The 23,806-nt window shown below is 42.8% G+C and overlaps 2 protein-coding genes across 2 annotated transcripts; one reads left to right on the top strand and one right to left on the bottom strand.

Moving 5' to 3' along the window:
- Positions 1–15,304: 15,304 nt before the first annotated feature.
- col10a1a (collagen, type X, alpha 1a) lies at positions 15,305–20,005 on the top strand. Its single transcript, XM_059520064.1, has 3 exons — positions 15,305–15,433; positions 15,726–15,867; positions 17,645–20,005. Exons 2-3 carry the CDS (start codon positions 15,741–15,743, stop codon positions 19,483–19,485), a joined length of 1,968 nt encoding a protein of 655 aa, XP_059376047.1. The 5' UTR covers positions 15,305–15,433; positions 15,726–15,740; the 3' UTR covers positions 19,486–20,005.
- A 1,027-nt stretch (positions 20,006–21,032) lies between these two features.
- On the bottom strand, positions 21,033–23,773 carry marcksb (myristoylated alanine-rich protein kinase C substrate b). Its single transcript, XM_059520063.1, has 2 exons — positions 23,425–23,773; positions 21,033–22,609 (listed from the first exon to the last, which is right to left on the bottom strand). Exons 1-2 carry the CDS (start codon positions 23,509–23,511, stop codon positions 22,001–22,003), a joined length of 696 nt encoding a protein of 231 aa, XP_059376046.1. The 5' UTR covers positions 23,512–23,773; the 3' UTR covers positions 21,033–22,000.
- Between the last annotated feature and the right edge of the window lie 33 nt (positions 23,774–23,806).

Genomic DNA, 23,806 nt, shown 5'->3' with positions numbered 1-23,806 from the left:
GGAGAACGAGTACCAACGCCGCCAGACTACCAAACCCCTGCCTAGTGTGTATCCGAAGAGCACAGCTTAGGACGAGAGGACAGAAGCGCCTGGAATGACTGGCATGTCTAGGCCATAGAATTTAACAAATGTAGAAGGCGTGGACCACCCCGCAGCATTGCAGATGTCCAGCATGGATACACCTGCTAGGAAGGCCTTGGAGGCCGCCATACCCCGAGTAGAGTGAGCCTTGGCTCCCAACAGCGGGGGACGACCAGAGGACTCATAGGTAACGTTGATAGCCTCGACTATCCAACGACTAATAGTCTGCTTAGAAGCAGGAGAACCCCTCTTGGGGGGACCGTAGCATACAAGCAATTGGTCAGTTTTTCTCCACAGGGCAGCTCTGTGGACGTATGTGTCCAGCGCTTGAACTGGACACATACAATTTAGCTTCACTTGGTCGGGCTCCCGAAAGGGAGGAGGACAGAAGGCCTGCAGCACTACAGGTCGTGGTGTAACAGAGGGAACCTTAGGAACATATCCCGCTCGAGGGTATATGAACGCTTTGGTCATGCCAGGTGCAAACTCAGGATAAGTGGGGGCCACAGAGAGGGCCTGGAGATCTCCTACTCTCCGCAGAGAGGTGATAGCCAACAGAAAGGAGGTTTTAAGTGTAAGATGTCTGTCTGAAATATCTTGAATAGGTTCAAAAGGGGGTTTGCACATTGCCTCTAACACCACAACCAAGTCCCACGGGGGAATACGGGACCGTACTGGAGGTCTCAGCCTCAGCGCACCGAGGAAACGTGCAACTAGGGGGTGTCTTCCCAAAGACTGACCATCGAGAAGGGCGTGGTAGGCCGCAATGGCCGCCACATAGACCTTCAGTGTGGAGTCGGTCAACCCTGCAGAGAGCCTAGCCTGTAGAAACTCCAGAACTGTAACAACTGGGCAGTTTGCTGGGTCTAACTGGCGGCCTCTGCACCATGAGGTGAAGAGTTTCCACCTCAGGGCGTACAGTTTCCTTGTTGAGGGAGCTCTGGCTTGGAGGAGGGTCTCAACAACCTCAGTTGAGAGACCAGCTGCTAACAGTTGTGCCCCCTCAGGGGCCACACCCACAGCTTCCACAACTCCGGGCGAGGGTGAATCATCGTTCCCTGCGCCTGTGAGAGTAGGTCTGTCCTGATCGGTATCTCCCACGGAGAGCCGTCGAGGAGCGAGACTAGATCTGCGAACCATACTCGGCCCGGCCAGAACTCCCGGGAGCAGAGCAATAGGGGGAAAGATAGGGGGAAAGGCGTACAGACGAAGCCTCGGCCAGGTCTGTACCATAGCGTCCAGTCCCAGAGGAGCTGGATGAACTAGAGAGAACCAAAGGGGACATTGTGATGTCTCTTGAGTCGCAAATAGGTCTACTTGAGCCCTGCCAAATACTCTCCATATCTGCTTCACCACCTCTGGGTGAAGTCTCCATTCCCCGGGCCTCGGCCCCTGCCTCGACAGTATGTCTGCTCCCACATTTAGTTTTCCAGGAATATATACTGCTCTTAATGAGAGGAGTTTGCTCTGGGACCACACCAGGATCTGGTGCGCCAGCTTGTACAAAGGGCGCAAACGCAGACCTCCCTGGTGGTTGATGTAAGAGACCACCGATGTGTTGTCGATGCGAACCAACACATGGTGACCCCTTAGGTCTGGGAGGAACTGCACCCCAGCCGGTGAGAGATGCGTCCGTCGCTAGTATTACACGGCAACAAGGAGCTCCCAGCACCGGGCCCTGATTCAAGAACCAAGGTTTCTTCCACATGTCTAAGGCACGGAGGCAGCGCCGCGTGACCTTGATAGTGCGAAGTAGATTGCCCCTCGGGGAAAATCCCTTGGTCTTGAGCCACCACTGTAGGGGTCTCATGTACAGCAGGCCAAGAGGTATCACGTTGGACGCAGCTGCCATCAGACCCAACAATCTCTGAAATTGTTTGACAGTGAGTGACTGGCCTACTCTGACTCTCTCGACTGAGATGAGGATCGTCTGGATACGAGCAGGGGACAATCGTGCCTGCATCGCGGTCGAATCCCATACTTCGCCTAGATAGGTGGTTCTCTGAACCGGAGAAAGTACACTCTTCTTGGCGTTCAGTCTCAAACCCAGCTCCCCCATATGGGCGAGAACGGCATCTCGATGCCGAGCCGCAACCTGCTCTGACTGAGCTAAAATCAACCAATCGTCGATATAGTTGAGAACGCGGATGCCCTGCATGCGCAGGGGGACCAGAGCCGCGTCTACACATTTTGTGAACGTGCAGGGTGAGAGTGCAAGGCCGAAGGGAAGTACTCGATATTGGTAAGCTTCGCCCCCGAAAGCGAACCTCAGAAACTTCCTGTGTTGTGGAAGGATGGATATGTGGAAGTATGCGTCTTTGAGATCTATTGTGACAAACCAGTCCTCGGACCTGATCTGAGCTACAACATGCTTGATTGTGAGCATTCTGAACTTCAGTCTCATAACTGAACGATTTAAGACCCTCAAGTCTATAATCGGACGCAACCCCCCATCCTTCTTTGGAACTATGAAATACCGGCTGTAAAATCCGGACTCCCTGTCCTGAGGAGGGACCACCTCGATGGCCTCCTTCTCTAATAGGGTTTTTACTTCCTGTTCCATAACCAGACCCTGCCTGGGGCCGACTATCGTCGGGATGACCCCATTGAATATTAGCGGCGCGGAGCCGAACTGAATACGGTAGCCTTTTTCTACTGTGTGCAGGACCCATCGAGATACATTTGGCAGTAGTTTCCACGCTGCTAAATAATCTACTAAGGGAATCAGTCTCTCAAGACTGACTTCTGGTGTAAGAGGCCCCCGCAGGGGCGGCGAGCGTCTCAGCCCCGCTATGCGCACGGGCGGAGGATACTGAGACCGATGCTTGCTGGGGACCGCTGCGCCCTGGAACACTGGCAGGGTTGGCAGACTGACCCCCAGAGGGTGCTGAGGCGAGACGGGCACCATGTACTGCGGTGTGTACCGCTCTACCCCAGCAAAGGCTGCCCTCTGAAACCCTGGGCTTTTGGCGGCAGGGCTTCTTGGCCGAGGACTTCTTAGCTTCAATAACTGCCCTCAGATCTTGTCTAGGCTTAGAAGACCTCGGCCGAGAGCGTCACTGGGACTCTCGTTCCCGACGCGGAGGAGCACCCCACGAGTGCAGCCGCCGTTCTGCCTCGGCAGAAGCGGGACCAGCACCGCGGAGAACGCTGGCGAAGGCCACCTCCTCGAAGAGGGCCCTCCGGGAACGAAGCAGCCGCACCGACATTCGCTCACAGTGCGGGCAGTCGGCCCCCTCGAGAGCCGACTCAGCGTGCTTCGCTCCCAGGCAAACCACGCATAAGTTGTGTGTATCCCGTTATATATCGCGGGCAGAGAGGAACACACAACCTATAACGCGATTTGGAATCGCCATCAGAATGCTTTACTTTCGCCTTGCTCTTAGGCATGTCTAGGAGCTCTAACTGGACAGACAACAGTAAATAAGACTCACAAGACAAACAAGTGACATTCACACACAGAGCGCTTGCTGAAAGACGCGAAGCTGACGCCAGCTGCGCGGCACATGCTTTTATAGCTTCCTGGTCGCTTACGTCACCCCGCCTGTGACGTCACGCTCTTCCATTGGACTGATTACACACAATATTCAGAGTCGCTCATGCTGGGCACGTTCCCCAAAGCGCATTTGACGCAGCTCGAGTTCCTGAAGAGGAACTGTGTGGAGTGGAGTACCTCTACTGGAGTTCATGGGCACTCCAGCTGATGATCGTGACACCTAACATACAGCATTATGGTCAGTTCACACTGCAACAAAAAAAAATTTGCTTATTTTATTTTCTTTGGACAGTGTGTTCACCCTGTTGGAGTATGGCGGTGTGAATTGGCTTTTAGGTGCAAACAAGAGAAAAGATAAAGTATGTTTAAGCAGTTAACATTAAATTCTTAAATAAGGTACTTTCCCTGTTCTTGCAATATTCAAGTGTTCATGTCCCTGAGTAATATCTGCATGCTTAGTCTAAAGAGAACACATAATATGCTAGTCGACAGCAATCCATATGAGAGAGGTTTTGTATGGAGGGTGGATCTGGAACTGACTTCTGTCCAGGTTGTTACAACATCTTTTGATTATCTGTCTTCATGAACTGCCCTGAAATACAATTCAAACATTAACACGTGAGGCTCTTACATTCACAATAATGTTGACCTTACAGCTTATTTTGGTTGTGAAATGTGCAGGAAATTCTTCCAGACTGAAATGTAGTCTTTGGTGAACAGTCTTTAAGAGTGCAAATCAAAGTTTAAGTTTTAAGTAACTTTCAGGCTCGCGTGAGGTTTCCACAAGCAACAAAGTCTACTTGAACAAACAATTCACTGCATTTAAAGCTCAGCTTAGCTCAGACTGTAACCCAGACCCCTTCATATGCTAATGAACTAACAGGAAATTATACAATTAAACATTGGGAACTTAATAACTTTACAATACAAATCATTATAAGTCTATAGTTAATTATATTGTCTATAGTTACTTAATTTGCAGCAATATAGTTGACTTGATTGCACAGATACTATTTAAACTCAACGGTGCTGGATGATGACATCACTGAATTCAGCGATGAACTGCCTTTAACTGAAAATTGAGTGTTTACTATTGTCATTTTGTATTGGCACGCTATTTTCCTATGTGATACTATAAAGGTGCTTTGACACAGTCTGTTTTGTTTAAAGCGCTATATATAAATATAGGTGACTTGACTTGAGTTGAGTAATTGCCCATTTCCCCCTAGGGGCATTTTACCCCACCTGGCTGGGGGCGTTTTACCCCACAGACTATGTTTGAGAAAAAAATATGTCATTCTGAAAATATAATTATATTTTTCTTAAAAAACACATACACCCTATCTACAGGTCCTACTGTTCTCATATCATATATAACTGGGATTTTCTACAAAACAAGTTTTAAAATAAATTTTTCTTACTGCTGGAAATTTGATAATTTAATCTGTTTTCCTTCAGGTACATCACCAGTGTAAGCTTCATGGGTAATACTTCTACATCACATCACTCTTGTCAACATAGTCCATAGTTACAATAAAAAATATTCCCACTCCACCCCTATCTCCAAATAAATGTGTTTTTATTGACAAAACAATGTTTAATTGAATGCCATCTTCCAGTGAAAACGTCAGACTTCTCTTTAGTGATGTATTCCAGATCATTTACAAGTCAAAATACAGAAGATCTGATGCTTCTTCCATTTTATCTCAACTTTACTGTAAATTGTATCAATTGACATTTTTCAAGATCAAGGCAATAGACTAGTTTTTGTAACAAGAATAGCAGCTGTAAAATATATTGTTTTAAAAAAAATCAATTTTGCATCAAGTGCTTTTCAGATACAAGTTTATGAAGTGTGTATGTATGTATGTCGCTGAGCTCTTGCAGTGTTAACAATTGATCCACTTGATAAAGCCATGTCTTTTTTGTGTGTCTATTATGATATTTCACAATGCCTTGACTATTGCAATTCAGAACACTTTCCTTAACTCAAAAGTATTCTTCATGCTTTTAGATGTTTATCGTGTTTTATTCTAAAACTGCTTAAATTGTTTCTTGCAGACAGAAAACCTGCAATTATCTTGGATCAGTTATTATCTTTAAATACAGGACTTAACCAGCAAAATTTATGTTCTAAAAAAGTCATTAGGTAGCTTTATTTAACCAATTCCTTAAAGTGATTCTGATTCCCTGAAGCAAAGGATATATTTTTTTCTCCCATGCTGTCATAAAAGAGTAAAAGGCAAGACATGTCTGAAAGGTAGAGGATCAAACATACCAACTCCAAAGAAAGAGTTTCTTTGTTGCCAGTGCTTTTAGAAGATCCACCTATAGGTTGAGATGAAAAGCGAGTGTAGCCAGTAATGCATTTAACTCAGAGGTGCACACTTGTCACCATCAACACACCTTTCACTTTCAAGTTTTTCAAGTATTTGTGATCTTTATATTGCCACTTGAGACAAATAACTATGGTGGTATCGCTTGACATTTCATGCTTGATGAATAACGTCCCAGAGACCGGTTTCAGAGTGTCTATTTCCAAGACCCTATAATTTCACCAACAATCTCATTTAGTAGTTCCCATCCACCCTTCCATTCATAAAACTCAAAGTAGCTTTTAGTGGTACAGTTAGTTTATTGAAATCTCAAATTTGTGTCCCAATCCAGATGGGGTATGTTTAGCTCTCACTCAAAGGCAGCTCCCTGTTGCATCAACCAATAATTATTATATAGCATGTACTTCTGGGTGAGGAAGTGCTCTGGTCACTGGAAAGTGAACCAGAAACATTTTTAAATGTATCTTCAAATAACACATTGCTAAAGCTAATTAAGGTTGGATGTTCAAACCTGCACCATACTATTGAAGCCCAAACACTTGACCCCAGGTTGATCCAGTGTAATTGTCCTGTGTACTGTTTAATTTCACACACGCACGCACACACAAACACACACACACACACACACACAGACACAAAGAAAAAATACATACATAGTTGTTTCTAAATGGCAAAACTATACATGCTTTTCCATTCAAATATAGCTGTGTAATGAAATTAAATGCTTTATACGTTCTTTACCACTAAAAGTAGCTGTATATTTTGATTACAAAAAGTACCTACGAACATAAGTATGATGAGAAAACCTCTCCAGGACTCGTAGGCTGGTGAGATGATCTCAACCACACACTTACTCATAGTCTGCATGGTCACTAGAGAACCTTTCTTGGGCGAACCAAAGCAAACAAACAGCTGATCTGCCTTATGCCATGGGGCAGTTCTGTCTGCATAAGTGTACCAGTGCTCAAACTGGACAGAGCAGATTAAGCCTTTCTTGGCCGTCTTTCTGGCTTTTGAGAAACTTGATTAGAACTTCTTCTATGGGTTCAAAGGGGGCGTTGCATAAGCCCTCCAGAACCATAGCCAGGTCCCATGAGGGCACCTTAGTGTGCTGTACTGGCCTCAGCTTCAGGATGCCTCGGAGGAAACGAGAGACAAGTGGGTCTTCCCAACGACTGACCACCCAGAAGGGTGTGGTACACAGCTAAGGCCACCACGTATACATTCAGAGTGAAGGGAGATAACCCTGTGGAGAACCACTCCTCTAGAATCTCCAGAACTGTACCAATTGGGCAGTTGACTGCGTCTTGCAGTCGCTGTCCACACCATGAAGTGAAAAACATCCACTTTAAGGCGTACTGTTTCCTTCTGGCAGTAAATCTCTTTGAGGGCACTGAGGAGGATCGTGCACATTATACTGAGGTGTTATCTTCTTTGACAAGATAACAGTCTGCAGATCCGTTTTCGGTCTAGAAATCCCTGACTGATATTGATGCCCCGACCCTTGATCTTTCTGTGGAGGAGTGCGGGTTAGAATGCTCTGTTTTTGAGACTGGCGGTATGAGGAGCTTGAATGCTGGGGCTGCTCCCATTCAGCAGCCCCATGGGCCTGAAAGCAAAGAGGGAAGAAATGTTGGAACCCTGCCGCTTGCGTCCTCGCTTCCTGAAACCTATCAATGTCTGGCTGAAAAGGCCAGAGGGCGAGAGTGGGGTGTCTAGGAGGAAGAATCTGTCCTTATCTTGCATATAGGACAAATTCAACCACAGATGCTGCTCCGTGGCTACCATTGCTGCCATAGAACAGACGATAAGTCTGACCCTTTCTTTGGTGGTCCAGAGGGACAAATCTGTGGCCCGATGCAGTTCGGCTACTATGTCGGATTCCTCCTTCCCCCTGTCATCCAGGTTACTGAGCAGGTCAGCCTGGTATGCTTGTACAATGCACTGGGTAAATTGGCCAATCAGAGCAGACGGAGCTTGTCAGAAGGAGGGACTTTGTAGAAAACGACACTATTGAAAGGGGCATAGAGGACCTACAATAATCTACAGTATTTGAAAAATTATGTGTTTTTGAACATTAAAGCATGTCAACATATTCTGTTACACCAAATACCCAAATTTATCTTTAGAAAAGCATCATATGACCCCTTTGACAGAATCCTGTTGTTCACACAATTTCGTCACCAAATTTGTCATCAATTTAACCTGTATGACTTTCTTTTTTGGCACACAATAGAAGATATTTTAAAGTTTTTTCATTTATTGTCCATAATCACTCAATTGATTCAACTGTTTTTTGTATTATGCAGAAGAAACTCAGTAAAAACTTTAAATGAAATGAGGATGGTAAAATGGTGACAGAATGAACATTTTTGGGTCAACTGTCCCCTTTAGAAATCATTATAGTTGAATGTTAGTGTCTGTAATGGAAATGAATACACATATTCACCAGTAGCTAATTAATTTAGATGTACAGTATCTTGTTACTTTTATTAATGCCTACAATTCAGGCATAATAGTTATTATAAAGTAAGACAGTAACCACAACAAGAGGGTCAGAGAGTGTAATGAGTTTAACAGAGGCCTGCATGGCTGAAAGACAGTGTATTTCGTTCATTCTCCATCTTTTCCTCTGTTACTGCAAAGTGAAGTCACTGTAACTTAAGTGCTGTGCCATTTTATGGCCCTATCACACAGCTCATAAAAAGAAAACTAAATCACTCACATGACAATACAGACTTTTAATGACCTATACAGCAAACACAAGCATGGTTTCATCAGGTGGACACATCTTGAGCTCTCAGGTCTTGAGATGAGGGACGAAAAACCTTCCATGCTGCTCTTTTTGACAATTTTTAAAAGGAGGACATAAATTAACTGATCCTGAAAATGTTACAAAAAGACAGACTCCACCTATACTTGCTCTGTCATTAAACTAAATGTTAGTAGCATTTTAAGTCACTTGCGCCTCCTTAGTGGGTTGTAAACACAAACATAGTTTGCAAAAATGAATGTTTGCTGGAGACTTCATGCAGGAGGTGCAATGACACATTTAGAAAGAACTTTTGTCAGCAGCAGAGAGGAAAGTGTTCATGGTGTAAAAACCCACTTAAAGGGATAGTTCACTCAAAAATTTAAATTCTCTTACTGTTTACCCATCCTCATGTCATTCCTAACCCATGTGCTGTTATTTTCCTCTGATACTCTTGCCTTCCAATCAGCTGTTAACTAAAGAATCAGATCACTGAGTCAGTGAGTTCAACACAATAACCAGATCAGTTCATTTTATGAATAATTACTTTACATTTGCATTTTTTACATTTGCATTTAGCTTATATCCAAAATGGCATATAAATCAGGAGCATCACAAGCGATTTGTCATAGAGCTAAGCCTAATAAAAATGTCTCAGGTTACGAATGTAACCATGGTTCCCTGAGTAGGGAATGAGACACTGCGTCCTCTAGGGGGCGCTATGGGGAACACCTCCTCGTGACCCGTGTCTGAAGCATACATTGAAAAAACACCAACTTGTTGGCCAGCGACAGCCCCTAATGTCACTATCGGCGTGATTATAAACAGCCACCGGGAGAACATGTTATTCACTTCTTCATCTGAAGCTTGCGTCCGAAGCATGGCAGGGAGCTAGAGGACGCAGTGTCTCGTTCCCTACTCAGGGAAACATGGATACATTCGTAACCTGAGAGTTCCCTTTCAAGGGAACATCAAACTGCGTTCTCTAGGGGGGCGCTATGGGGAACAGTATGCCCTCGCTGCCATGCTGAGGGGAGTGCAGGCCAGAATCATGGCGAACACTAAGTACCAATTCTACCATTTCCTTGAAATGAGTTGCCCCTGGGACGTTTAGACGGCTGTCTGTGACAGTTCCCCTTACGGCCAAAGGCCTAAGCTATATGCCCAACTTAATTGTTAGGACCACATTTCAGAAAGTGTGCAGAGACTTCACGTGTACACTTACCATAGCGTGTATTTAAAAATACTGTTCTAAGGAGGGGCTCTCGCCGCACTCTGACAGAGCAGCTCATGGATGGAATGGTGTATCTCAAAACAAGCCCCTTTCACACTGCGATTCCGGCGAATACAAAGGTAAAGTGTGCCTGCAATTGTTCCCGGGTCGCTAGATTTTGCACTTTCACACTGCCAGTGATTACCCAGAATATGTGCGTGCTTTCACACACAACCCGTAAAGGTCCCGTAATGACACGTGACATCAGGGCATGACGTGTAATGTACGAGTCGAAAACGTTAGGCACGTTATACTTTCACTGAAGCAAGCGAACAATCTCGGCATCAGCGCGGAAAGTGAGGAACTTGCTGATCTCTGCTTCATTACAGTTTGCACATATTTTTTTGTCGCAAACTTTGGTCTTCCTTCAAAACAGCCGGTAAAAGAGTTGCGCGATAACGTGCATCATCACTACAACACGCCATTAAATCTGGCTTTTGTTCACTCAGCGCTCGTCCCGGGATTGAACCCGGCAATGTTACTAGGTCCCCGACCTGGGTTCAATGCTGGAATCAATCCCGGGACGTGTTTGCTTCCACACAGAAGGCGACCCGGCAATGTTCCTGCTATTTGCTGGGTCCGACGTGCAGTGTGAAAGGGGACAGTCTGAGAGTTTAAGAGTCATCAACTTGATCTGTGGAAATAATACTGGAGCGCTCTGGGGAAAAAACAGAGAACTCAGTCTCATATGAGAGGAGAACTCTGAGCTCATAGGCAACCCTTCTTGGAAAAGGGGAGCACTGCTAAATTATCACGAGAATCGCCCAAATATCCCCTCATGTTGAGGGAAGTGATGCTTGAGGTGTATAAACAAATACACACTGGCTGAATGGACCCCAAGGAACCAAGGTCTAATCATCTCAAGAAAGGGAACGAGGCGGAGCGGATAACCCTTACCATACAGGTAAGTCTTGCGTAAACATGTGGCTGGTGCTGACGAGTGTTTAGTTAATACTGTAACTGAGCACTCCAAAGGAAACTTACAGAGTTTATTAGTAGACACATAACCACCAGCAATTTAATACACATAAGTATACACAGAAAGGGTTAATACTCACCCACCCTCCTGCGCTGGAGCCCCGCTCAAGGGGCGCCTCCTTTTAGTTCTGACCATCAGTAAGATGGTTGCTATGAACATACTAGATCCAGCCAAAAACATTATAGGTCCAGCATAGGAGACTGTTATGTGAGAAGTTTCCACTTAACCTTGATAAGGTGGAGAGCTGGTGGTTACAGGGGAATTAAAAAGGGGAGGATAAAAGCAGAAGTTAAAAATCCCTAAAGGGAACAATTAGATACCTCAGTATTGCTCTGACTCGGACGAGAATGCTGCCTCGTCTGGATCACATCCCTTAGGTTCTGCTCACCTCCTTGTGACCCATGATTCCTCTTACCCCTGCCTGCAGGTGGGGGAGGAGTGCGAGTCGCGACACTAGCCTTCTGTGCCCGCCTTTGATTCTCAGATCGAAACAGGCCAGGACCCCTCAGACCTGGACCTTCGCGGAACAAAGGATCTGAAAGCAGTGGAGTGCACCTTCGTCTCCCTGAACTGCTCAATCACTGTCTCAACTGAAATACCGAAAAGTTCAGAAGGCGAAACCTGAGCATCGAGAAGAAAGCCTTTTCTTTCTTCCCAATGTCTGCCAGGTTCATCCAAAGATGTCTCTCCACTACCACCATGGCTGCCATAGTCCTGCCCATGGCAGAGGCGGCCTGCTTGGTAGCATGGAGAGAGACCCGTGGTGCGGAGCAGCTCTGCTACCTGATAGGAAAAAGGCCCTTGCCTCTATCCAGGTCTCTTAGCAGATCTGTCTGATATGCTTTAAGCACCACTATTGTGTGTAATAAAGCCACAGCCTGTGCTGCTGCTGCGTATGCCTTGCCATTTAAGCGAGATGTATTTCTTGAAAGGGCTTAGATGCCAAGGAGGGAGATTAAGTCTCCCCTCCAGAAAGAAAGCTCTTTCTACAAGAGGCATCCTCTCATAGCCTTTTTCGCGCATCGCCTCAATGTCGGCACATTTATTTATTTATTTTTATGTCGATGGATGCGAGAAGAAAATGGCCTCTTTCATTTCTTTTCGATCTCTGTATGGAGATCAGGCAGAAATGGAAGGCTCACCTGGGCTGGAGGGCTATGGTCAGAAAGATAACGCTCATCAAGGCGGCCTCATGGCGTCACCTTGTTAGCACACTTTCATGGCAAGTCCAACTTTGCCGTGGTGCGATCCATATCCTCCAACAGCTCTACATACACAGGGCAGGAGGATTGAGAAGGCTTAGCCTCAGCTTCTTCACCATCCTCAAATATCTCCTGCTTTTCCTGGGTAAAAACCCAGCAGAGCACTAACCTCAGTATCAGAAAGTGTTAAAGATAAAACATCATCCTCCTGAGGTTCTCTCTCATCCGGCGCCATTACGAGAGCGAAAGGGAAAGTACCTCTCTAAACCATTCAGAGAGATTCACCTGTATTCTCATGAGCTCATTCTCCTCCGTGCCTCAGCAGCGGCGGGTCTTGAACCGGGGGAAGCAGATGGCTGTCTTTTTTCCTTGTTTTCCTCGGAAAGAGAGACGAACGAGAGCGGAGCTTTTTCATTGAAAAAACGCTCACAATGCATGCTGATTGCCTCCTCTAAGACATTGCGTGCATGCTCTTCACCCAAACAAATGACGCAAAGATTGTGTGTGTCATCGGGTGTCAAATAATGCCGACACGGATGCACACATTGTCTAAACGCTTGCTAGTAGTCGCCATGATATACAGAGAAAGATCGCTTTTACTGGTTCTTTCAGATGCACACTTCAAACAGAACAGTCAGATAAGACGAAGAAGAGAATGATGTGTTCTCTCTGTGTCTGTTTATAGTCGTGCCGGTAGTGACGTAAGAGGCTGTCGCCAGCCAACTAGTTGGTGTTTTTTCAATGTATCCTCCAGACACGGGTCACGACGAGGTGTTCCCCATAGCGCCCCCTAGAGGATGCAGTTCGAAGTTCCCTTGAAAGGGAACTTTTGTTAAGTTGTTTTTGGATGATTCTTTTAAATTATTTCATCTTTTAAATCAACTCAGTGACTCATCAACAATTTCAACTCAATTAGCTAATTAAATTTTAGTTCATAACACAAAGCTATCAGGCTAGTGAGCATGGCCAATAGTTGTTTTTTAAAGCAATTAGGCTAATACTTATTTCTTTTAGCAAGGATGCATTAAATTCTTTAAAAACGAATGTAAAGACTTCTATATTGTCACAAATGTGTATTTCAATCGATTGCATTCTATTCATCAAAGAATCCTGAAAAAAAAGAAAGAAATTAAGCAGCACATCCATTTTGTGTATAATCTTACTGACCCCAAACTTATAAACAGTAGTAAATGGTCACTGTTAATGATCAATATAAGAATCATTTCTCCTTTTTCAAACTTTTTCATGAAATAACATAAAGGTTTGAAGCAACACAAGAGTGAATAAATTATCAAAATCAAAGGAAGAGGAAAAATACTGTCTTGGAAGAAATTAAATGTCTGAGTGTAGACTGTAATCAAACACATGCTGCTGACAGCTGATATTGAGATCTTTCTTTTAGATGTCATGCCACATCTATAAAACAGCATGTCTCCATTTTCTCAGCAATTCCGTATTTTACAAGGTCTAAGAAGTTCTTTTTTTCAGGAGCTGAACATGTTAAAACAATGCTTGTCAAATGCAATCATTCAAAACTATTTAGTATGTTAAGGCACCACTTTGGAAAATTATATGATTGAGACTAATTCTAAAAATTGGAGATGTTGAAACAAACTTCATGTTCAAGGAACACTTAATGATATGCTATGTGGCAAAACTCTTCCATCATGTGTGCAAAGGGATCTTCCATTCAACCTGGTCTTCCTGCTTCAGTAAACAGGAGTAGGCCTACATCATATATAAAATCATATGTGGGCTGAACCATACAGTATATGTTATTATGTAAAGATTTGGGAGCTGTTGACTGCCGCACATAGCTCATCATGATCATACCTCAAGACCACTCTTGTGTTGCAGAGGGTATGATTAATTGGGTGTGCACGTTTCCCATGCACCCAAAAATAAATTGGGAAAAAAATCCAGCAACAGCAGCCTCGGAAAATGAAGGAGAGCTTTGTGAGAAGACCCAATTTAAGGAAATAAAACATGATGAAAGGACTATAATGGCAGAAATGCTTAGTGATGAAGAAGCTGCTGACAAATCCAGAAACATTCACAGGCATGCTCTTAAAGGCTACTGTACAAAATGTGCGCCCCCTTCTGGACGCTTTGTGAAATTCTCAGCGTAACCCCCACACAAGAGGGTTAAAAAAGTGTAAGTCAGATGTATTTTCCAGAGCGTCTTTTTATATAGTCTTTATTAGCTGTTTCTGGTTGAAGCACTTACAAAAATACACACGTAAAGAACCATAAACTTGTTTGGCCTGAAATAGTAAATTTTATGAAAGCCTCACACACTCTCCGTACAGACACGCTGAACAAACAGAGTCAGAGTGGCCCCTGTATGTGCATTTCTCAAGGAAAAGAGTTAAATATGTTCTGTAATGGTCAGGCATATTTTGGATCCATCATGTTTGTTGTTATGGACAGCAGGAGGTTTTCCGTTACCACACCAACCTGCTGGATCTGTCTTCCTCCTAATGCTTTTGTATATGTTTTTCTGGGAGAAATTCAGATGCACCACAGTCCAAAAAACTGAGGAATTTGTAAAGACAACCAGACAAGGCTGAAATTGGAAAAGTGATTTTCAATAGCAGCCACGTGATGGCTTTAAAACATTTTGAAATCATTCTATTAAGAAATTAGCATTTATACAGACTTTTTATCTGTCTGAAAACAGAAATATGGTGTAGACAGTAACTCACATTATTCATTTTGCAACAGTATTTTTTGGGGTCAGTACTGTTTTGTGCAATTTATGATTTTAGACAGACAGACAGATAGATAGATAGATAGATAGATAGATAGATAGATAGATAGATAGATAGATAGATAGATAGATAGATAGATAGACCACACTGTAAGAAAGTCAGACTATATTGTGAGTGAATTATTGTTTACATCATGTTTCTAAAGATACCAACATTAAATAGGGAAATCCACATCATACAGGCTATCCATACCCTAAAAATGGCATTGTTCGACCCAAATTTAGGACTAAAGTGTATCTTTTGCAGCTTTGAGGGGAGCTTAACAAGATCTAATCATGGGTCTAAACACTCAAAGAAAAAGCCATCCTGAAGTGACATGCCAACAGTGGGCAAATCTGCTTGGTAATTACAGCCTTGCGATGAGAGGGGAGGTACTAGTGTGGTAGGTGTTTTTTAATGATGCAAGGGCCAGATATGGTATAAAAACCCTCATCATTGTGCTAGGCAGCAGCAGATCCTGTCTGGCTCATACCATAAGGATATTCAGAAGTGGGAGCCACGGCTGTGTTATACTTCTTATTTATTTGGAACCCAAGTATGCCGGTAGGTGTGCATATTTTTTCTTCTTTTCCTTTGGCTTTAGGTAACTAGACCCTGATATTGAATGACATCTATCAGCAGGTGCAGATGGGAGGGTGCTCTTATTACTACTTTTGAGTTATGGTTTCAACCAAGTTTTTATGGATGGATTGGAAGATGAAATCATTGTTTATGGTTGTCCGCTGTTGTTTACTTTAAAAATGGCTGAACCAATTGTCCCATTATAATGTTTCAGCTTTCACCACCTGCAGTTTTCTTTACATCATCACATCTAACTCTTTCGATCTCATTACAGATTTGACCTCAGAAAATGGAACTACAAGTAGCAAGCATTCTTCTTCTCCTGGTTGCCTTGACGGCTGCCCATGGTGAGAGATATGTTGTCAAGAAGGTGGTGAAGGCCCCTCAGTACCAGCCTTACTCAGTAAAAAGCCATGGTATGTATAAAATGTAAAAATGCTTTCCTTTGCTTTCTGCAGCGTGCTAAAAATCTGCTTTTGTCTGTGGTACTTGATCTAAATGAGGCAAAACTAATTTTAGGTAAAAAAATTTTTTAGGTATGCACATAGCAAAGCTGCATGATTAGAATCCAGCACACTGATTGGTTGCTGATACACAGTGCTTCCTCCAATAGTGTGATGCAACTTGTGTAAGGTTTTGAATATTCAAATTTTTTATTTGTTGTAGGCTAAAACATGCCATATCTTTAAAGATGCATCATACTATGAAGTCTGTTCTGCTGTCTCTGATTTTATTATGGAATGCATTTTTTTTAAATAATTTTTTAGGTGGCAAAAATGCATTTTACATACAACTGATTCTTTAGTTCTATTTAAAATTCATACATCGTTGTCCTATAATATCTTTCACTAAATTCCAGTCTGGAGTGTTGAACAATAAGCTGAAGGATATACTGTATGGAATTTTTTTTTAATCTGTTTTCTTATATTGTGCATAACTGTATGGTTTGATGAAATCTGCAAAGCTCAAATATATTTATAGAAGTCATACTTAAATCGGAATTACAGTACAATAAAATACTGTACATATTTATATGATTTGTTTGAGTAGAAGCAATTCAGTGTTGTTTTAGATTCTGAAGTATATGCACATCAAAACCAACCAACCTTTGAAAGTTAGGTATTTAAATTAGCTTCTTAGAGACATGTTGAAAAGTGATTTGTCTGGGTGTGTCACAGCAAAATCTAGACACATCTGTTTTGTTTCATAAAAGCTGTGCCTAAAATAATGATATTTGGTATGGTGCAGTTTACAAACCAATAGATTTGACCACATGAAAGCAATCATAAAACTGAAGCCACAGCCACATAAATATATATTTTTAAAACAAGGATTATATTCTGAAGCGGAATTACAAAATGCACAAAAAAGAACAGATAATGCCATGTAAAACAGAGAACTGATTGTTATGAATATATGTAGTATGAATACAAAATATATAAAATACATTTAATGCTGAAGTACCTCTGATTTTAAGTTAAATTTACAATACAATATTTAAGAAAGAGTTATATCCCTTGAGCGTTTTGATAAATATTCTGGATTGCCTTTGTCAAGTCAAGTTTATCAACATTACAGCATGCAATTGCAGGAAGTGAAATGTTTCTGAAATTAAATTAAATAGAATCTCAGATATAAGATTAAAGTTAAAATATAACATTTGAAACAAGTACTTTATTCACAAAAATGAAAAAGAAATATATATAAGAAATATAAATAATTTAACATACAAACATATTTATAAATGTATATGTATAGATTTGTCATGCATCGATACACAAGGTTTGAAATTTAAAAATGTTTTATTTCTGATGTATGAACACTGTTTTTTCTTGAGTAAAAAAAAAGACTTATTAAAAGATCTGTAGAGCATACTTACATACTGAAACTCAACTTGATACTGACTTCCTGCTTCTATAACTGTGAACTATTCTTTAGTCAAACAATTACTAACAAGGCACTTTATGGTTATAGGACCACTTTAAGTGAAACATTTCTAAAATCTTTCCAGATCTCTAGAAACACTGTATATTATAATTTTTATACTGGTATATTGTACTCATGGTGTATTGTCAACATCAAATTACAAGAACTCAATTCCAAAGTGGCAATTTCATCTATAACTGATTATTGCCACTGATGTACATAATGACTATGCATATTGCCACTGATATGCTTTTTGTTTTATTACAGTGGTATCCGTAGCAGGAGAACCAGGCACCCCTGGTGAGCCAGGCCCACCTGGACCTCCTGGCCCCCCTGGAGAACGAGGAGAAGATGGTGAAGGACTGCAAGGGCCACAGGGACCCCCTGGACCACCTGGTCCTGCTGGTTACTCAGCACCTGGAAAACCTGGTACTCCAGGTGGACCTGGCAAACCTGGAGCCACAGGTGCACCTGGACTTAAAGGAGATACTGGTGCACCTGGTCATCAAGGCCCCAGAGGAATGCCTGGTCCTGTTGGTAGCCCTGGACCAGCAGGCATTTCTGCAACAGGCAAACCTGGACCAGCAGGTCTGCCAGGAGGAGTGGGACCACAGGGTGCGCCAGGTGTTAAAGGACATCCAGGTATTCCTGGTGCACCAGGACAAAAAGGAGAAAGGGGTATTGGGGTTCAGGGGCCACCAGGTGAGAGAGGTCCAGAAGGACCAATGGGCGCTACCGGAAAGCCTGGTGAGCCTGGTGTTGGAAGACCTGGAAAATCTGGACTTCCTGGTGAACCAGGTAAATCAGGTTCACCTGGCCGTGATGGGGAAACTGGACCCATGGGTGGACCTGGTCCAAAAGGTCAAACGGGTGCTCCTGGAATTGGAATTCCAGGTAAGCCAGGTGAGAATGGTGCTCCAGGTATGCCTGGCCCTGCTGGCCCCAAAGGTCCACAAGGTGCATCTGGTGTTCCTGGTGCTCCAGGTGTTTCAGGTTATGGCAAACCAGGTGAACCTGGTGCAAAAGGTGAGAGGGGAGTAGCTGGTAGCCCAGGTACAACAGGTCAGAAAGGTGAGCCAGGTGCTAAAGGGCACACTGGATATACAGGTGCCACTGGTTCTATGGGTCCAGCTGGTCCTCAAGGGGCAAGAGGTTTCCCAGGTGAGAGGGGAGCAACAGGTGATAAGGGTGACCAAGGTCCAATGGGACCTCCAGGGCTGAAGGGGCACACAGGAGAACAGGGACCCCAAGGCATTGAAGGCAAGCAGGGTTATCCAGGTGCCACAGGCCAGCCTGGTCCAAGGGGAGCTACTGGTGCTCCTGGCAACAAAGGAGATGCTGGCCAAACAGGTGCTTCTGGTGCCCCAGGAACACCTGGACCTGTTGGACCAAAGGGTCATACAGGATATCCTGGAGCAGCAGGTGAAAAGGGAGAGGCAGGTGCTCCTGGAGCAAGAGGCCCCGTTGGCCCAGCAGGTCCTTCAGGTCCACCTGGCCTTAAAGGTCACCCAGGTATTCCTGGAGCACCTGGCCCAGCTGGTTTGGCTGCCAAGGGAATTCCTGGACCACAGGGTCCACCTGGACTTCCTGGATCTGATGGACCTGCTGGTCTTCCAGGTCCTGTTGGACCTCCTGGCCCTCCTGGCCCTCCTGGTGAGGTCATGTTTGAGAAGGCCCAAAGTGAAACTTCATACCCAGTTCTTGTCAAAAGTCCTGTGTCTGCATTCACTGTTGCAACTGTGACACCTTATCCTCCATCTGGCACCCCAATTAAGTTTGATCAGATTGTGTATAATGCAGAGCAGCATTATGATCCCGAGACAGGTCTGTTCACCTGCCAGATTCCAGGAATTTATTACTTCTCCTATAGCATGCATGTGAACGGTGCTAATGCTTTAGTGGCTCTTTATAAAAATGCTGATCCAGTCATGTTCACCTATGATGAGTACAATAAGGGATTTGTGGACCAGATGTCTGGTAGTTCTGTCCTTCAGCTCAATGAGCAGGACACTGTTTATATCCAGATCCCTGATGATGAGGCTAATGGTGTTTTTGCCGCTGATAATGTCCATTGCTCTTTCTCTGGGTTCCTGATTGCCTCTACGTGATAAGGTGATCAACCCCATCACTTCTAAAACATCACTATTTCTCAAACAAAATATCATGTTCTGCAAACCTTCATGCATAACAGACTGTGCTGTTGTTCTGAGAAATACAATCATCTCAACTTGAAAATTCCAAGCAGTGGTGCCAATAAGAAGGAAGTAATTTATGTAACACGTTATCAGGGGTAGAAAGCCAGTTAAAACCTTAACAATTTCATTTTTGTATGTGTGGATTGAGCATGTGAAGTTGTGTCCTGATAATTTCATGTCTTTTCCTCATTTTTATTTTTGTTTTGTCTTTTTGTTTTCTTGTTGCTGATCCCAGTGACAAATTAAAATCTGTTTCTTATTTTACTGTTATTGTTGTCCTTATATCCTTACTGATGCTCTTCCTGACATCCTTGTATTTGACTTGAATATTGTGAGATGGTGAAAATTATGAAAAACAAACTCACAATGTTATCCTGAATGATTAATTTTGCTCTGTAAACCATAATGACTAAAATAAAATATTTCTTAAAGAGTTTTTGTCTGTGTTTGTGTTTTAGTATGCTGAATAATTTCATGAGTCATTTACTGTGATTTTAGACACATGGGTAACTACAAAAGTGGAATATGATGCAACAGAATTAAAACAGCACACACATCTAAAGGATATATTTCTATTTTGTGTTGGTAGTTACAAAAAAAGGATAATGATAATAATAAATTCTGTAGTTTCAAGAGTGGTGTCTTTAAAAACAGGAGAGGAAAGTAAAGAGTATGCTTTGATGACTGTTAAGTTCACCCAACCAAAAGATGTTGGTTAAGTGGAAAGACAAGTCCAATAGAAGACACTGGGTGGAGGCAATCAGAAACTGGGAGCCACAAGCCACAGGCAGGCACTGCATTTGGAGGGTTTGAGGGATGTGGTTGAATAAAAAAATAAAGACAAGAGCACCTGGAAGGTAAAGTCGTTACCATCTGTTAGAACAGAGGTGGGAGCCACAAGTTTAACTGGCATATATAAGATGAATATCCAGAATCTAAACTAGGAACAGGAATATTGGGTGAAAACACACCCATCTTGTGGTTCCTAGATTAGTGGTGGGGTTCATCTTGGAGTGCAGAAAATACACGGTTCTAAATTATCTTTAGCTTCTGTGGTTGGCTAAAAACATCCGAGTAGTGTCTGTTAACATTCATTTTATACTTAGAAAGCATCTGGCTTTTCTTGGGATTTAGAAGAAGGGTATTTACCAGGATAAATACACACACAAAAAAAGTTTTTCATCCCTCAAGGTCTTTGTGTTTTGAGAAAGAGGTGGGGTATAGCCTACAAACCCTCATATAATCACATAATTAAAAATTTTATCATGGTGCTGTTGTTCAGTATATGTTGGTACAATGGGTTTGATGTTAAGAGATGGATATTGAATAAAGATCTCAACCAAAATAACATTTCACGCTATTCTCCTGTAAATTCCCAAATTTGCTCAATTACATAAATTTAAGGCAAATGCATTTATATTATAAAGAGAATATTTCAAAATCAAAACTCAAAACTCATATTGTCTGTCTAAATCCTTTATTTTTGTTTTGAGTGCCCCTACAACGAAGGGGTAAAAGAAGCATTGTGAATGATTTGCACGCAGTTACATTCCATTTAAAAATCAAGTAGAGATGGTGCTGAAGTATTTACAAGAAAAAAATAATAATAATCTACTTGACGATTGCACCAGCAATTTTTCAAACATTGGTGGAACTCTGCTGGAATAAAAACCACTTGGACTGCATTACACATGACAGGTCAAATTTTTTGATGTTAAACATTTTAGAACATCATTCTCATTGAGACAGGAGTATTTCCAGAAAGAGAGGGGGAAAAACGTAAACTGATACCATTTATATTAAGAAAGAAAACATGAGAAAGCCATTTTCAACATCGTAAAATCCAGCAATGACAAAAGCCAATACTAATACATAATGCTGCACTTTGCACAATGCAGCTGCTGAGGTTTTGAGCACCTGTTTTAGTGAATTGTGTAATGATTACAGTAAAATCAAATGAGAACTTAACAATAACTTCTGTAAATTGGTCAATGGTGTTGTTTCTGATAGCTCCTTTTTCCACACGCTTGATTTACCCAATTGTACGGCACCAGTACCTTCAACTAACATTTCAACTCAATGTCCTTACGACACTAACAAAGTTCAACTACAAAAGAAAATGAAAAAAAAAAAAAAATGTTGAAACAAGCAATGCTCTATTAATCTCACTCATCCGCGCACACACACCCACACAACTTGCACAACTGCTACAAAAAATTATGAGAAACGTGGGAAAATTTGCCTTTCACTTCCATTCATTCCATCCAACTTCCTTCCTTCAAAATGCCATATACAATGTAGTGGATGGAACGGGAATGGATGAAAGTATGGGAGAAAACAGAAGGTTTGAAATGTCATTGGTTTTTCCATAAATTTTCCATGTTTGTGCTCCTTGGACTTCATCTAAAACTGGCATTTCACCTCCATCTTACTCTGTGGCAGCGGCTGGGGCATCTGAGCTCTCTGCGGCCGCTGGCTCCTGAGGAGCAGCCTCTGCTTGCTTCTCCTCAGCTGGCTTCTCTTCAGCTACTTCACTGGATGGTTTTTCCTCTTTGTTTTCAGCTGGTTCCTCAGCTTTCGGTTCCTCGGGTGGAGCCTCTGCCTTGTTCTCTTCACTGGAGGCCTCAGGCTTGGCCTCCACAGATTCAGGTTCAACATCCTTCTTCTGCTCACCATTCTCCACAGCTGCTGCTGCCGCCTCTCCACCTTCAACATCCTTTTTGGCACTCTTCTTAAAGGAGAAGCCGCTAAGTTTGAATGGTTTCTTAAAGGAGAAACGCTTTTTGGTTTTGGCAGGCTCACTGCTCGCTGAAGCAGAACCGTTTTCTTCTGTTTTGGCCGTGTCTTCACCATTCGCAACGGCGGAACTCTCCGCTTCGCCCTCAGGAGCGGCCTTCTCTGCGCCTCCTTCCTCGGCCTTTGCTTCCTCTGCTTTTACCTCCCCATCGGCAGAGTGCTTTCCATTGGCCTGCACATCCTCCGTGGCTGCTTCTGCACTTGGAGAGGCATTCCCATTGGTTTTAGCATGGCCATTCTCCTGTGGGAATAAAAAAAATGCTTAGTATGAGTTGTGTTTTTGCGCTGTGTAAAAAATAAACCCCCAAATGTTTGCAATCATTTCACATTTTTACAATCTACAAAATTCTGTATAAAAACACTATCTGGAGTCTATAGGTTCGCCACGTGGGTGAAGTCTCATGCACTTTGTCTGGCTGATGCTGTTGCCATTTAAGTGAAAGCGTTGCAAGATGGACGAGTTGATCCACCAGCGCTGATCATACCGTGGAGATCATCGTTTGGAGTGCATAGATAGTCTTGCAAGGCCACTTCTCATATTAAAGCCATTTCTCATATTAAATCCATGGATTGCGACTCACAGCTTATTTGTACTTCCATTTTATAACAAGACGTGATAAAGGCGTGGTGATTTTACTGAAATGGCTTTGCACGACGGAAAATTTTGATAAAGCTACGACGATGTTTCTATTTAACTCGTTTTTAAAAATGGGAATGAAATCACCGAATTTTAACGTACACGTAATTCTATAATTTTAAAAGAAAAATAACTTGCCGTTAAAACGCACTGGTTAACGTTACATTGGGGTCCATTCTAATCAACGTGCAAATGAAAAAAATATATAATTTAAACAAAATCTTAGAAATGTATGCTCATCATTAGATTTTATACAATAATAACGTCGACATTTCATACAACGTGCTGATTTTCAGTGGAAATTGGAGAGTCCCTTTGTTGATAGGCTCATTGTTCATTTGAACCGACTTGGTTTTTGGTACTGCACACCCCCTAAAAACATCACACGCCTGTATAAAGATATTAATTAAAGTTATTACCTGCCCGTTGGATTTATTCGCAGCCTCGGCTGGTTTTTCGGCAACAGTCTCGTCTTTTGCTCCGTTTTTGGAGATTTGCGCTCCCATGCTTTCACACGCAACAAAGAATCGCAGATCAAATGAATGAACAAAGAGCGCGAGCTTCTCCCTCAGACGCGTCGCGTGCTCGCTCTCAAGAGCGTCTGTTTTCAAATAAAACCGCGGGAAAAAAAGATAACGAGAGGTAAAGCTGTGATCAACTGATCGGAAAAAAACCCTAATTATAGATCGCAAATAAAATATATTATTTTGGGATACGAGATGGAGATAATGAAATTGTTCTCTTTTGATAATGAGATGCTGGATACAACGCCCAAATACCCCTGACGTCACAGAAGAGCTG

Source organism: Carassius carassius, chromosome 32, assembly GCF_963082965.1.
Source record: "Carassius carassius chromosome 32, fCarCar2.1, whole genome shotgun sequence".
NCBI classification, from domain to species: Eukaryota; Metazoa; Chordata; class Actinopteri; order Cypriniformes; family Cyprinidae; genus Carassius; species Carassius carassius.
This window is presented reverse-complemented; position numbering and strand designations above follow the sequence as displayed.

What these genes read in the sequence shown, in the direction of transcription:
- col10a1a (XM_059520064.1), top strand. Translation starts at nt 15,741, where the DNA reads ATGGAACTACAAGTAGCAAGCATTCTTCTTCTCCTGGTTGCCTTGACG. An exon ending in TTACTCAGTAAAAAGCCATG is followed by an intron (nt 15,868 to 17,644) that starts GTATGTATAAAA and finishes GTTTTATTACAG; the next exon opens with TGGTATCCGTAGCAGGAGAA.
- marcksb (XM_059520063.1), bottom strand. Translation starts at nt 23,511, where the DNA reads ATGGGAGCGCAAATCTCCAAAAACGGAGCAAAAGACGAGACTGTTGCC. An exon ending in CGAATAAATCCAACGGGCAG is followed by an intron (nt 22,610 to 23,424) that starts GTAATAACTTTA and finishes TTATTCCCACAG; the next exon opens with GAGAATGGCCATGCTAAAAC.